At 35.5% G+C, this 16,647-nt stretch overlaps 2 protein-coding genes across 2 annotated transcripts in view; both read left to right on the top strand.

Annotated features, from left to right (window-relative positions):
- Nucleotides 1-1,046: 1,046 nt before the first annotated feature.
- On the top strand, nucleotides 1,047-5,372 carry LOC106136481 (trypsin-3). Its single transcript, XM_013337046.2, has 5 exons — nucleotides 1,047-1,113; nucleotides 2,370-2,562; nucleotides 3,825-4,059; nucleotides 4,728-4,895; nucleotides 5,167-5,372. The coding sequence occupies exons 1-5, from the start codon at nucleotides 1,065-1,067 to the stop codon at nucleotides 5,320-5,322; spliced, it is 801 nt and encodes a 266-aa protein (XP_013192500.1). The 5' UTR covers nucleotides 1,047-1,064; the 3' UTR covers nucleotides 5,323-5,372.
- Nucleotides 5,373-8,170: 2,798 nt separating this feature from the next.
- The window catches only part of LOC106136492 (2-hydroxyacylsphingosine 1-beta-galactosyltransferase), a 46,505-nt gene continuing 38,028 nt past the window's right edge, over nucleotides 8,171-16,647 (top strand). The window contains exons 1-2 of the mRNA XM_060948117.1: nucleotides 8,171-8,325; nucleotides 15,790-15,883. Of these exons, the coding sequence (XP_060804100.1) occupies nucleotides 15,881-15,883 (3 nt within the window). The 5' untranslated portion in view covers nucleotides 8,171-8,325; nucleotides 15,790-15,880. The remainder of the gene's footprint in view (nucleotides 8,326-15,789; nucleotides 15,884-16,647) is intronic.

The raw sequence follows: 16,647 nt of genomic DNA, 5'->3' as shown, positions 1-16,647 counted from the left end.
ATGAAAAATTAAATGTTTGATTTTAACAATACAACGGTTTTTATTTATAAAAATTGGTATCATAATTTAATACAAACATAATTTAAAAATACGGTATCGCGGTAATTTTTAAATTATGTTTGTAACTTATATTTTTTAATATTTTTAAATTATGTTTGTAAATACATACATACGTACATATAATCACGTCTTTATCCCTTGCGGGGTAGACAGACCTATACATTACAAACATACATTGAAAAGACCAAGTTCAGCTGTTGGGCTCAGTGATAGAATTGAGATTCAAAAAGTGACAGGTTGCTAGCCCATCCCAAATCTATAAGCATATTCCTAAGTCGCCTTTTACGATATCCATGGGATGTGATGGAGTGGTCCTATTCTTTTTTTTTTATTGGTGCCGAACGGCTCGCGATTCCATCCGCGTATCTATAACGAAAAATCCCCTTAACTTCTGTTCCCGCGGGAATTCCAGGAAATCCTCTCTCAGTGCACCCCTAGACCATATAAGGATCGTACTAGATCAATTTAAAATTTCTGGATCCAGCGGTTTGGATTGTGCGTTATTAGTCACTAACTATACTTAGAAGTTTTATATAGGTGTAAAGATATTATTGAATACATACATATGGTCACACCTTGCGGGGTAGACTGAGCCAACAGTCTTGAAAAGACTGAATGGCCACGTTCAGCTATTTGGCTTAATGATAGAATTGAGATTCAAATAGTGACAGGTTGCTAGCCCATCGCCTAAAAAAGAATCCCAATTTTGTAAGCCTATCCCTTAGCCGCCTTTTACGACATCCAAGGGAAAGAGATGGAGTGGTCCAATTCTTGTTTTGTATTGGTGACGGGAACCACACGGCACAATTAATGAATATTTTAATGAATTCCACGCAAATTAAGGAATGCTATTGTAGATAATAGTATCAGTAAAAAACAACGTTACATGCATATTTCTCTTTTATGGGTTTTAGTTCCTAGTAAATATTTCTGGCGACATTTACCTATATAAAGTGAGTTTATGCGAAAACGCTTCATTAATTTAGACAAGTGGTTCTGTCAAGATGTTGAGGGTATTGCTATTCGTGGGTTTCTTCAATGTTATTGTCAAAGGTATGTATTTCTGTTATAGATAGATAATTCATTTTTTTGATATGCTACACACAATTTACAATTTCATATGGAATAGAAATTAATAAGGGTGTGTAAATTAGTTGCAGCAATACAAAAAGGTCACAACTCAACGAATAATGTTAATTTTCTTCGTCTTCTTCTAGTCTTATTTACTTGCAAGAAGTACGTCTCACTATTCTAGTTAAAAACTTTGCTCACATTTCTTTTGCTTCAACGTTAAAAAAAAATGGATTTATTATTCCTACAGCCAAAAATTGTAACGGGTCAAGTATACTACCCTGTTGCACTCCAGTGCATTAATTCTAAGATTACAAAGTAATGCATGTTTTTGTAACTTTATTTGCCGTATGGTTTCCAGCACTCCATATCTAACTCCGGAAAGAGAAGGCTAATAAGCTTTTGATTCTTCTTGAAAGCGATGGGTTTGCGACATGTCATTATTTCACTCACAGTTCCATCATTAAGCTATCAGCTAAGTGTGCTCTTTCAGTTTCTTCAATACTGCTGTCTCTGTCTACCTTACAAAGGATATAGACGTGACGATATATATGTTTGCAACTTTTTATATAAATTCAAATTATTTTTTTTTTATTCATTATTATAGGATACCTACTTCATATCGCTTAATAATTGTCAAATCTTTTGGTTTCACAACATTGGTTGACGTCAAATGAATTACTTAACACTAAGTTTATTGCCGCTTCCAAGAGTCAGTGCAGAAGAAGCGGTAACTAACTGCCCTACAGCATTTTCTTCAACAACGTCAACATCACAACTATCCAAACTTAGAATAGAATTGTGGACGAGAGAATACATTGGTATATCTATCTAATATATTTAAACGAGCAATTTTTGTATATATGTATATAATCAGGATCTCGGAAACGGCTCCAACGATTTTCATGAAAGTTACAGCTTTTCAGCTCAAGGAATCGATTTATCAAGGTCCTAGGTTCGAGAAAAACTCGGTTCCCAAGATATATAAACATTTTAAAAACCGCGTTTTAAGAAACTATATCAGCGCCATCTATAACGCCATGACCGATGTTTCCGCTCGTCCCACGCGTGCTGCTAAAGTAAGATGTTTGCAAAACTTGACTAATATTAAAACACGTTCTACCAAAAACAAAAAACCGAGCAAAGCTCGGTCAACCAGGTACTAGGTGTAATTATAACATCAACATCGCACCCGTGTGAAGCTGAGGTTACTTGTAATCTTGTATCTTCTTCACAAGGTTATTCTTGGGCACGTATCAGCGATGAATCTGACAGTGATGAGATAGTCGGAGGTCATGAGGTGGACATCGAGCAGTTCCCTTATCAAGTGAGTCTGGTGTACTTGGAGTCCAATGTGTGGAACCTTCACTGTAGCGGGTCCATCATCAGTGAAGAATACGTGCTGACGGCAGCCCACTGCCTTAGCATAAGGTGAGTATTTTCATGATCATTTACTCTTTATAAAGATTCTACTCTATATATATCTGAAATCACACTTTTTTCCCGATAGGCTGTCAACTTTTCACTTGTAACGATTCTTATAAACCTACTTACCCACTTCTTCCTAATTTTATTATTTTAAAATAAATAATTTATTTTTAGTAAGATTATTTATTAAGTTCCCGATTATTTATTAGGTTCCCGGCACCAATGCAAAAAAGAATAGGACCACTCCATCTCTTTCTCATTGATGTCATAAAAGGCGACTAAGGGATAGGCTTAAAAACTTGGGATTCTTTTTATAGGCGATGGGCTAGCAACCTGTCGCTATTTGAATCTCAATTGTATCATTAAGCCAAACAGCTGAACGTGGCCTGTCAGTCTTTTCAAGATTGTTGGCTCTGTCTACCCCGCAAGGGATATAGATATATGGTCACATCTATATCCCTCTTATATATTGTATGTATGTATTATTTATTAAACCTGTCTTTTTTCTATCATCAATTAAGAAAAGTTTAATACTGACTTAAATGGCTGCTTCTAAAACGTAGGTTTATAAGAAAGGGAGGGAAGAACTGCAGCGTCTTAATCAACGACGTCATTTAACAAACATACCTACAATATCTTAAGTCTAGACGGTGGAATGTGCATTTTCGAGACTTAAAAAAATTTAATGAACGAATTAAGTAATTAGTTGTCACAATCGTATCAACGGCGAAAGATTATTACAAAATGACAATACTAACAAATAAATCTACTGTCACTCATCATCATAACGGTATTCTTCGACTAGCTGTGCCCGCGACTTCGTCCGCGTGGAATAGTTATTTTGGACATCATAAATGTCCTCAAGGATGAATAAATTTCCCCGTTGTTTTCACATTTTCCATTATTTCTTCGCTCCTAAAAGTTGCAACGTGATGTTATATAGCCTTAAGCCTTCCTCGATAAATGGTCAATTCAACACTAAAAGAATTTTTCAATTCTAACCAGTAGTTCCTGAGATTAGCGCGTTCAAACAAACAATTAGACTCTTCAGCTTAATAATATTAGTATAGGTATAAAAATCTCTGACAATTGTTTATAAAGTTCGTCTTTCGATTTGGACAAAAAAATCATAAGAATTCTATCATTAAGCCGTAACAGCTGAACGTGACCTATCAGTCTTTTCAAGACTGTGGGCTCTGTCTACCCGGCGAGGGATATAGACGTGATTATATGTATGTATGTACATAAGAATCATTCTATTTCAGTCCTACAAGCTATAAAATCAGAGCAGGTAGCACCTCTTTCTCTGAAGGCGGTGTACTTTATAACATCTTGTCATTTACCCCACACCCGAAATACAAGGATGACTACGATGTGGGGGTAATCAAGACTGAAAGGATGACCATAAATGGTGTGACGACGAAAATTGTCCAGTTGGCCGCGTCTGGCAGCGCATTGGAACCGGGACAAAATATACTTGTCTCAGGATGGGGATACACAGTAAGTGAACACTGCTGTAAGCAAACAATGTGCCGTGTGGTTCCCGGCACGAATATAAAAAAATATATAGGAGCACTCCATCTCGTTCCCATGGATGTCGTAAAAGGCGACCAAGGGATAGGCTTATTAACTTAAGATTCTTCTTTTAGGCGATGGGCTAGCAACATGTCACTATTTGAATCTCAATTCTGTCATCAAGTCAAAAGCTGAACGTGGGCTATCAGTCTTTTCAAGGCTGTTAGCTCTGTCTACCCCGCAAGGGATATAGACGTGACTGTATATATGTATGTATGTAAACACTGCTCAGGAGATACCTGGGCCACTAATACACCAATCGAGGCAAGATGGCACAGTTATTGCCGCTATTAGACTATTCGATATTCTTAGTCTGTCTTAAAATGAATAGTGTAATAAGAGTACGACAGTTAGACGCTGAATTCCGACGAATCATACTGTCGAAGTGTCTGAATATCGAATAGTCAAATTTCCTGAACTGAGTTTATATCCTGAACCCACCGTACCTAGGAAAATAACAATAAAAATTTAAAATAATTAACCAATGACAGAAAGTTATTTTTTTTTTGCCGGGAACCACACTGCACTAATAGAAAAAAAAAACACACGTAAACAGATAGAAAATAATTATTCTTACCAAATCATCTTTCTAGGAGAATGATGCTGTATCAAGAGTGTTAAAAGCAGTGTCCCTACCTGTCATCGGACGTAAGAAATGTCGACAAATGTTTAACGAAATTCCCAAACCTAACGTATTACCTAGCATTACCGAGCGAATGATATGCGCAGGAGTCGACGAGACCGGCCAGAGTGCTTGCCACGTGAGTGTCTTTTTTTTAATTATACTAACTTATAATATATAACTAATAACTTAGTTTTAAAATTCAAAACGCAAATTTTTTAGACATAATTATAATTAATTGTCATATCTTTTGTTTTCACAATAACTCACATAAATTAGTTAAAGTCGAATAAATTCATTGAAACTTAAGTTTACTACCGCCTCTAAAGCGACAGCACAGCGAGCGATAACAAATTGCACTGCGGCATTTTCTTCAATAACGTCAAGTTCGCTTCAATCTTGTCTTTTAGGGTGATTCTGGCGGTCCAGCAGTTGACGAAGACAGCTTGGTGCAATACGGCATTGTGTCTTTCGGGGATCCTGGATGCATGGACCCCGCCATACCTAACGTGTACACCAACGTTCCTGCCCTCCGGGACTGGATTAAACAACAAACAGGAGTTTAAAAAAGCCTGAGGATTATTAAATATCTTCTTATGACGATGCTTTTGTATTAAATTTGTCGCAATTAATAATTTTATGTTTTATTTGCTAATCTATACAGTACAAAGGGATTGGCTTATAACCTTGGGATTCTCCTTTTAGGCGATGGGCTAGCAACCTGTCACTATTTGAATCTCATTTCTTTTATTAAGCCAAACAGCTGAAGTTGCTTTTCAAGACTGTTGGCTCTGTCTACCCCGCAAGGGATATAGACGTGATGATTTGTATGTATGCTATACAGTCCAGCGTTTTTTTTAATACCGCTATTAGAACTAATGCCGCTATTAGACTAGTCGATATTAAGACTGTCTTAGTCTTAAAATGAATTGTGTAATAAGAGTTAGACTCTGAATTCACACTGTAAGACCGGGCTCAATGACTCTGAATATCGAATAGTGTAATAAGAGTTTCAGTCTTCGGCTTTATAGTCCATTCCTTTATTAGGTACGAGGATGTATTGAAATAAAAGTAAAAAAAATCTTAAATTGTCTTTCAATCAAAAAATACATTTCTGAAATAAAGTAAATACTTTAAGTTGATTATAACATAAGTATGTTATTAAATTACACTTTGTTTTTCATTTATTATAAATTTATTATATTATTTTCAACAAAAACATATCTTTTTGTATAAAAAGCTCTCTTGTCCGAGACTGTAAACGTATGTAACGTTTACAGACTCATACAATAGAGTGCCCCATACCAAAGCCACAGAATACAATTCTAGTATGTATAATCATGAAAATGTATACTTAGTGAAGATAACTACCTCATTATGCCAGTCATATAATCCAATCAAGTTATTTGCAAAACATATTAATTCACCTTCAGATCCAGGACGCAGGGAAAATGTACTTAAGTTATTTTTACAATAGTCCATACGGATGTATACGATTGTAATGCGTACAAATATTAATTATAGCCAATAGGTACTTATTCTATTTCGGTGATAGATAATAGGCCATTGTTTGTTTGGAATTTAAAGGTTAGAAGTTAGGACGAATAATTACATGTATTGATGGCTCTATTAAGCACTTAATTAGTCACTTATTAGGTTAATTTTATGAAAAAACTTGTAAAAGAATATATTGGTAATTAATAGAACCCAAAAAAAGCGTGATACTTATGCCTTTGTAAATAGCAGTGATTACCTTCTCCAGACATATGTCTCGAAATACTGAAAGACCACGTTCAGGTAATGCCTTCGCGATGGGACTGAGATTTCATTCAGATAGTGACAGGTTGTTAGCCCATCGCTTAAAAGAAGAATTCTTAGTTTTCAGCAGATTTTACAGTCTGCATGGGATGAGAAACACGGGAACCCCCTATGTTTTACGAGTATCTTCGGAACTAGACCACTAAAGCGGAGCTGCCAAAAAAATTATTGTTAATCCTAGTATACATTCAATTCACGCAACATATACAATTAACGAGTATTGCTTAACCGAATAGAAGTATGAAAATTCTGGTGATTACGACCGCGATGATTGGCTTGCGGAAATGTTGTGCATAGTAATTTGTTTTTCACACTATAAGTAGTCTGGGCTTGCCGTGTGGTTCCCGGCACCAATACAAAAAAGAATAGGACCACTCCATCTCTTTCCCATGGATATCGACCAAGGGATAGGCTTACAAACTTTTTATTCTTTTTTAAGCGATGGGCTAGCAACTTGTCACTATTCGAATCTCAATTCTATCATTAAGCCAAATAGCTGAACGTGGCCATTCAGTCTTTTCAAGACTGTTGGCTCTGTCTGCTCCGCAAGGGATATAGACGTGACAATATGTATGTATGTATGTAAGTAGGCTAACGGGGTGGGGAAAAGCTGTTATCAATTATACACAGATTGTGCCGTGTGGTTGCCAGCATTTGAGATTAGGACCAATATATTTATGGAAGTACGTAATTATAAGATGTAAAGGGCAAAAAATAGACATTATTGTAGTGAAGTGAAACTTTAAACATGATCCAATATAATGTTAGGTTTCCCTGCACAGGTCGCGGAGTTCAGACGCGAATCGCTTCATGTAATAACCTGAGTTACCCAATCTTGGTCGCCGGGCGCACCCCTTAGCTCCTATAATATATGTGAGGTACATTCATATATAAGTGCCGTGTGGTTCCCGGCACCAATACCAAAAAAGAATAGGACCACCCCATCTCTTTCCCATGGATGTCGTAAAAGGCGACTAAGGGATAGGCTTACAAACTTGGGATTCTTATTTTTAGGCGATGGGCCAGCAACCTGTCACTATTTCAATCTCAATTCTATCATTAAGCCAAATAACTGAACGTGGCCATTCCGTCTTTTCAAGACTGTTGGCTCTGTCTACCCCGCAAGGGATATGGACGTGACCATATGTATGTATGTATGTATGCATACATATAATCACGTCTATATCCCTTGCGGGGTAGAAAGAGCCTTGAAAATACTGATAGGCCACGATCAGCTGTTTGGCTTACTGATAGAATTGAGAATCATATAAGTAACGTATAACTTAAAAGAAAGGCTCAACCTTGGTTCTAAAAATGTAATTTTTTCAAGACAATAAAGAATATTTATTATTTATTTATTTATATAAAGTGACAGGTTGCAAGCCTAAAAGAAGAATCCCAAGTTTATAAGTCTCTCCCTTAAAATAATCATACAGTGGTCCATATCATCATCTCCATGATACTTCAACAAAAGTATATACATTTTTTTGGCTTTTTTGACATACAAACCTATTCACTACCAATAAACTTCGGATTAATGTCTCAGCATCAGGGGTATGTTGCAAGACGCCAGCATTTTAGTGGCAACATGTTACCTCACTGGGCTGGGAGTGGGAAACGCGAGCCGTCAGTTGCGTATGGCCGCGATCGACGCACGCGCAGCGCGGCCCGCGTTCCAAATACAAGTTTGAATTTCGTTGCGGTTATTTTAGTGTTGGGATTTTAGTGTAAAATTTTGTGATTAATTTTTGGTAATTATGGTTTATTTCGTACTTATTTTTTTTTTTTGTATAAATGAACAATATACTGTGTATTGATGTTTATAAGAAATACTAATAAATATCAATATTCATTTATAGATGTTGATCGAGTGCAGTTTAATTAATATACTTTATTAGTAGGTACACTACTTTTTATACAGTCCTAACTGTATAAAAAGTAGGTTAAGTAGATATATTTTTTTATATAAAAGAAAAATATGATATAATTGTGCTAAAACTTAGATATAAAAAAAAAGCATGACTTTATAACAACTCCAGATTAAGCTCTAAAAATAAAGCTACTTAACAAGAAAACAAAAAAGAAAAAACAGTTAAATCTATATCATAGTTAGTAGAGAGTATTAAAAAAATACTTTTTCACAAAACAAAATCATCTGAAGGCAAGTGGTTACCGCACGTAATTCGCAGACGCTCGCAATGCCATATTAATCCGCGCGCGTTGAAAACTTATAAATTTTTGGTACGAGATTCTATCGACAGATTTACCTCTTAACTTTTATTGATTACGAATCAGTTTCATTAGTATATTGTCAGAATCATTTGTTTATAAATATGGTTAACTTGATATTGATGTTTACAGTCATGTTTTATCCATGATATACTTAGCTGCGATCAATGGCGTCCCACACTACATGACAACAAACCTCGAAAACATATTAGAATAGAATAGATTTATTTCGCCTTGTGGTTCCCGGCACCAATAGAAAAAAAAATAAGACCACACCATTTCTTTCATATATTTGAGATTGTATACATACATATGATAGATTTGAGATTCACTTAAACTGACAGGTTACTAGCCCGTTGTCTAAAAGAAGAATGCCAACTTTATAAGCCTATGCCTTAGTCGCCTTTTACGATATCCATGGGAAAGAGATGGATTTTTCTATTAGTGCCAGGAACCACACGGCACCTAAGTAATATTCTAACCATTATTTTACGCTTATTTATTAGCTTTACTATTTTTTTCCCTACGGTTTGCACAAGCAATAAAAACGAATCTCAAATTTCGATACTTACCGATTTAGCAAGCGGTCGGCTAATTTAGAAATCTCTAGATTGCCTAGATAAAATTGCCTTATTAGACCTTAGGAAATATCTTGCGCAAATCCAGGGGCGGGACAGACCTTTTAAAAGGCATGTTCGTTCAAAATCAATGAATTATACATTACATTGAAGAGGCCTCTTACTGATGTTGAATAATTTGCAAAGTTTGTACAAACTTTTTCTAAGTATTATATCTATATATAGGTACTTCCTTTTATATTCGTTCTTAATGGGAAAGTAATAAAGAATTTTTGAATAATTTTTTGAATCAATTAAGTATCTGCGTGCCAGACTACAAGACTTCAAAACTTAGTATTTTCATTGTAATGAAGTTTCTCTTGCAATTTCATACAACATAGTAGTCGAAATTGGATTTCGATTACAATGTTGTATGAAAGTTCTCTTCTTACATTACCGCACTGCACTAAATATGTATAAAAAAATGAATAATTATCTAGAGATAGGAAATTTGACATGTATCATAGACTCTTTATATAGATAGTCTAGAGCTGCATCATTAGAGGATCTGCGGGAATTCCCGCGGGAATGGATATCGACAGCATGTTTTGTTTGAAATGAGCACAGCCAAGAGCGTATTGGAGTTGAAATATAATTTAACTAGCGGCCCGCCCCGGCTTCGCAGGGGTATCATTTATACATATAAACCTTCCTTTTGAATCTATCTACATATTTAAAAAAACCTGCATCAAAATTCATTGTTTGGTTCTAAAGATCTAAGGATACATACAGACATAGAGATAGACACAGGAAGCGACTTTGCTATACACTATGTTGTAGTGATGTAATCATTAAAAGCATAATTGCCTTTCAAATTATTGTATTGAAATTACAATAAAATAATTTGTAAGGCAGTTAATCTCAGGTGCGTGTGGTTCCCGGAACCAATACAAAAAAGAATAGGACAACTCCATCTCTTTCCCATGGACGTCGTGAAAGGAGACTAAGGGATAGGCTTACAAATTTGGGATTCTTTTTAGGCGACGGGCTAGCAACCTGTCACTATTTGAATCTCAATTCTATCATGAAGCCAAATACGAGTAGCTGAACGTGGCCATTGAGTCTTTTCAAGACTGTTGGCTCTGTCTACCCCGCAAGGGATATAGACGTGACCATATGTATGTTTGTTAATCATACTCAATAGCAAGAAATTAGGCCGCCTGAGTCGACAAGTTATTTATAACTAACGGAACGATGCAGTTTTATCGGAATCTTATTAAACAGAGGTACCATATCTATGCTAAGCCAAACCTGTCTAAACTTTCTTTTGTAAATACTTTCTTTCGATCGGCACATGTCATTTGTTTTACGAATTAGAGACACTGTACATAGCATACAGGATGGACAGGGGTTAAAGTTGTAACTTATTTTTGTTACTTTTCCTGATTCGTTTTGAAAAAAAAAAAAGAAATTGGATTAGGCGACGGGCTAACAACCTTTTATTATATCTGAATCTCAATTGTAATAATTTAGGTATCTTGTTTAACGTGGCCTTTTCATAATAATACCTAAGAGAGGTAAGCATTCATACTTACATACATACATATAATCATATCTATATCCCTTGCGGGTTTGACAGAGCCAACAGTCTTGAGAAGACTGATAGACCACGTTTAGCTGTTTAGCTCAATGATAATGTAATCATTTATAAGGAAATTCTTTTTAAAAATACCCCTTGTAGAGAAGCATCAGGAAATGGACTTTAGACAAAACAAGAATACCTGATGTCTGACTGAAAATCCATTATCGTAAAGCCGAGATTGCTAGCCTTTTAGCTAGAAATTTGGCAAGTCTCTCCTTGGATAATCCAAGAGAGGATGTACCCATCTGAAAATACCTCCATACACACATATGGTCACGTCTATATCCCTTGCGGGGTAGACAGAGCCAAACAGTCTTGAAAAGACTGAATGGCCACGTTCAGCGATTTGGCTTAATGATAGAATTGAGATTCAAATAGCGACAGGTTACTAGCACATCGCCTAAAAAAGAATCACAAGTTTGTTAGCGTATCCCTTAGTCGCCTTTTACGACATCCATAGGAAAGATGTACTGGTCCTATTCTTTTTTGTATTGGTGCCGGGAACCACACGGCATCTGAAAATTATCATAGGAATCAGGAAGTCGAAATTTATATGCACGATACTGCTAAATTCTCGTTATAGCATAAACCACTATTACGCGCTAAGCAATATTCCGCAAACGAGCACATAGCCCTTAATTTAACTTCGTGGCCTTAACCCGAGTTTCTTCAGTCAGTTTACTAACAAACAAACACACACTACCTCAATATTACTATGAATAAGGAAACATGCGATGTGCGGAGTTCCTACACTCAAGCGCGGTTATGCAACCAAATTACATAAGTTTCGTGATATAATCAATGCTATTTGACTTGCACTATATGCTATTTAGTGCAAATAAATATGTACAATTATGTATCTAAAAATATACTAAGTGATACTTACCAGGTGCATATCTTAATGAGCAGAAAATTCCAAAATTTTGACCAAATACTATATGTTTTCTTTCCGAATTCAAGGAACTATATCATTGAAATGAAATGGCTGGATGAATGTACCGTAATCAGTTTTGGCAAAAGGTCAGAATTAGGTACCTAGGGATCCTAAATTTACGAGCTTACTTATATAATACTGAAGAATGAATGAAATAACATAGGTATGCTGCAATCATGACAGGCGTAAGTCTACCTACCCCAGGAAATACGTGATAAACTTTGTATTCGTTTGCCGTGTGGTTCCTGTCACTTTAGAATAGGACCACTCTATATCTTTCCCATGGATTTCGTTAAAGGCGACTAAGGGAACGACCAATAAACTTTCCTCATGTAGGGGGTGGAGTGGTTATTTTGGGCATCATTGAAGCCCTCAAGAATGAATAATTTACCCACCATTAAATTTTTTTTCCCTTATTTCTTCTATCCTAATAGTTGCAGCGTGATGTTATATGCCTAAAGCTTTCCTCGATAAATGGTCTATTCAGAAACGCAACGATTACGCAAAAACGCTAATTTTTCAATTCGAACCCGTAGTTCCTGAGATTGGCGCGTTCAAACAAACAAACAAACTCTTCAGCTTTATAATACTAGTATAGATTCTATCCTAACCTTCAATCGTGTTGTATAACAACGAGGTCAACGACCTGAAAACCTCATAAGCAAATATAAAAATGTGATGCGATCATAACATCCAGTTTACATTACATATTCACGAAATATCAACAAGAGAATTGCTGTTGAATGGATTTTGGGGTCACGTACATACGTTAGTGATCTCGAGCAAGCAGCTTATTTAAACTTTTTGAGAATTGTCTATACACGAAAAGATATATTTGAATAAATTCTTTTTACTTTTACTTTACTAATAGAATAGATTTATGTATTTTCAAAATTGGCTGCAAGGTATCATTTATTGACGTTATATAACTTTAATTATATCTACTACTGCTTCCAAAGCGCGGAAAAAGCGGCGGAACAAACTACACTGTAGCATACGCACCCGATTCAAAATAATTTTGGAGTTTACTTAAAACGAACATTTATGCATTGGATTGGAATTCATAAGAGGAGGCTTATATCCTGCATGCATGCAATGAACTGTAAAGAAATGGCTTCAGTGAAAGGTCATTATTTTGATGTAACTGTACCTGAAAATAGGAGATTAAGAGATTTTGAAAAAGACCAATATGAAACATCTGATTTATGTCTCCCATTTTGCTAAAGGTGTTAGTGTTAGTAATGCATACGTAGCAAAGTTTGTCTGTCAAGGTGACAGGCTATGGATAAGTTATAAATGTATATATACACAAAAAAGAAGATTTTTAATCCCATGCTTACGTATATATGTACTTTGTTTTCACCTTCTTTTAGAAAAATCTTAAGATTTTTTCTTATTTCGTCTCAAATAATGTAACATTGACTCATCAACAAAACACATAACAAATTCGTAGAAACAAAACAAAGGAACAAATTCTCATGTCCGAATAAACATTGAGTTTTAAACATTGGCTAATAGTATTTTTTTGGTTGGCAAACTTTAAACATGAGTAAAAATATTGGCAACTTTAAATATAATATGGACAAAAAAGGAAAAGCTAATAATAAATTGTTAAAAGCTATGCCATTTCCGGTAGAATATCTAATATTTAGGGAGATATGAATAAAAATTAACACAAAATTTTTAGTTCTACATAAAATTAAAGCCTCGTCGTCTTCTCGAGACTGTTGGCTCTGTAAGGAATAAAAACGTGATATGTACGTATGTTATTTTGTAACATATAATCACGTCTATGCGAGTACATACCCTTGCAGAGTAGACAGAGCCAACAGTCATCAGAGGCTGAAAGGCCACGCTCAGCCGCTCGGCTTAATGTAATTTTGTTCACAGTTATAAAGCCTACTTAATCATTTACGACCTCAATCAGAGTAATTAGCCGAACCTTCGCCTTCTGAACTTAAAGTACCACCCAATTATTGTTTGTAGGACGTTTGTTGGCCTCTGAGCCTTAGTTACGATATAGCCTTAAGATAACTAAGTCGCAGGTACGAATCTCGGTCGGGTTGAGATAAAAAAAAATATAGTATCTCATTAGGTGTTGGATGTAGGTTTATATTATAGAAATTAATTTAAATCTCCTACGTCGATTTTGATAAAACTTGGCAAAGATATATCCAAATTAACTGTTTAATATTTTATAAGTACTTATTGGCTTATTATTGAATTACTCACACTTATAAGGTACGTAATTATTGTTAATGAGATAAAAGCCAGTCAAGGGAACGCACTGTGTGACGTCATGAGACAAACTGAAGGTTGCCTACTTTTATCAGCCTTGGATTTATTGCATGTAAGGAATTTTTCTATAAAGAAGGTCAAAAATAGCGGTGTGTCGTTTTACCAGCAATCAATTTTAATAATTCCGTGGGATAAAGGAAATTTAATGTACGAGTAATGCATATCTTACACGTAAGAGGTATCTCTTGTCGGTGAAGTTAAGTGGAGCATCCTCCATTATTTTTTTAAACATAATGCACCAATTGTTTTTCTTTTGATATACTATATCTACTCTAAGGTTGACTGGGAATTCCCTCAAGTTCCAATATTTTTAACGAAAACTAACCTTGAATTAGGCTCTAAGTAAGTTCGATACTAACTCAACGCTACTATAAATTATAATAAATACTTACCCTATGCCAATCAGAAACAGTTAGTTTGGGATCATGCCTTGGCCGGGATTCCTCCGGGAAAACCTCCTGTACCAGCGCACTACAACTGCGCTACAGAGGTCGCCTTAAGTACGTTTAATTCCGCCTTTGTACCTTACAGCCTTGCTTTTATTGTAGGTATTGTTTATAGTTTTCGTGGTAAAATGAAATCTCTATATTTTCTTACATCATAAAGGTTACAAAGTTTCCATTTTTTGACTTCATAAACCGAGGTTCCCTGAAGAAATGCAACTAATATATTGAAAAGGTATGCTTTAATTAAGTAATGTGACATCTTTGGAAAACGAATGGCTATGGCTGAAAAATGGTCCAGCTATGTTTTCCGTTTCGGTCCAGTTGCGATTGCTTCTGTCCGTCTGTCTACTGTCTTGATGTCAAAAGCTCGGAAACCCTTCCTACTTTATAATGTGTGTGTGTCTGTGTTTTCTAATTCAACGCAAAATCTACTGGACGAAAGATTTTAAGGAAATTTTACATGGGTAGCTAGAATTTAACCTAGAATAACACATAAGGTACCTTTTATCCCGAAATTCCTATGGGAACAAAGTCGCGGGGTGCAGCTAGTGATTAATTAAATAGAGGAAGATATTTACAGGTAGAGGTGTATTGATACTCCTCTTAAGGTCGCCGACCTGAACACAATGAAAAAATCATTTGTGAAATTTGACATGTCCGTCATATTTGGAGGCCGTTCTGCCGATGATTAAGTTATACTACATACATACATAAAATAACCTCTTTCCACTTGCCACAATCTCTGCATACTTCCTTAGCTTCATCCACATTCATAACTCTGCAAGCTCGGTGATTTTGGGCACTCTTGACCTGACCCTTTACCCGGACGTCCTTAATTTGATCAAGATACGTTCGTCTAGGTCTTCCCACTCCGACCTTTCCCTCCACACTCTCTTTGTATATCTGCTTAGTCAACCTGCTTTCATTTATTTATACTGACATCAAAATAAACATTGAATTCAATATACAGATCAATCATTCAACACATTCTTTAACAATATCTGACATTGGTCGCCATAGTCGGAACTATTGGATAATATTGCCGAAATCGTCTCGACATAATATGCATTCACTTTCACTAAACAATCTTATTCTTTTTTTTTTTGCAGCGCTGCGCAGGCGGCCAGTAGCGGAGTGGAGTGAACTGGTGATAGTGCTAACGACAATTTGATTTTGGAACGTTAAAATCCTGGTGGCAAAATGGTGAGTTCTTTTTGTGAAAATTTATTTCTAGAAAAAGATATTAGAAAGAAATTTTTAGTTTTCGCAATAAAGATAATGTGATTAATTTGTTCAAAATAATATCGATATTTCAAGTATTTTTTTATGGACTACTCTAGACAATTCAAGATATTTTTCCACATAAGATTTCTATGTAAACCTTGGGAAATTGGAAGAAATTAAAGTTTGGCAGAATAAGAATTTGGTGGGAAATCTATAAGTTAACTGCTTCATACATTACTTAGGTCTAAAACAATATCTATTGATTCTTAAACAGCCGCTGTGGCGCAGCTTGTCTGTAACACCGGAAGTCCCGGGTTCGAACCCAGGGCATGATCAGAAACTAACTTTATCTGATTTGCCTAAGTCTTGAATGTTTATCTATGTAAGTACTTATTAAAATATAGTATCGTTGAGTTAAAATCTCGTAACATAATAATCGAACTTACTTCGAGGCTAACTCAATCTGTGTAATCTGTCCCGTATATATTTATACTAAGTATTTTTTCCTTCACCCTTTCTATTTTCCCATCACACAAATTAGCAGTTCATCATTGTTATTCCTCAAGGCGCGGCGACTGAGCTCCTAATTCGACAAAGCCTACAAATTAATTCATTAGAAACCAAAACAGAATTAATTATACAATACAAATAACGATTATCTTTACTCAAGTCAAAAGGTTCTCCATTTTACGCAATTTTTAAATGAAAAAAGGAGTGTTAAGGTTTTTAATGTTTATGTATGC

Source organism: Amyelois transitella, chromosome 15, assembly GCF_032362555.1.
Source record: "Amyelois transitella isolate CPQ chromosome 15, ilAmyTran1.1, whole genome shotgun sequence".
Taxonomy (NCBI): Eukaryota; Metazoa; Arthropoda; class Insecta; order Lepidoptera; family Pyralidae; genus Amyelois; species Amyelois transitella.
The sequence above is the reverse complement of the archived record's forward strand: the minus strand, read 5'-3'. Positions and strand labels throughout refer to the sequence as shown.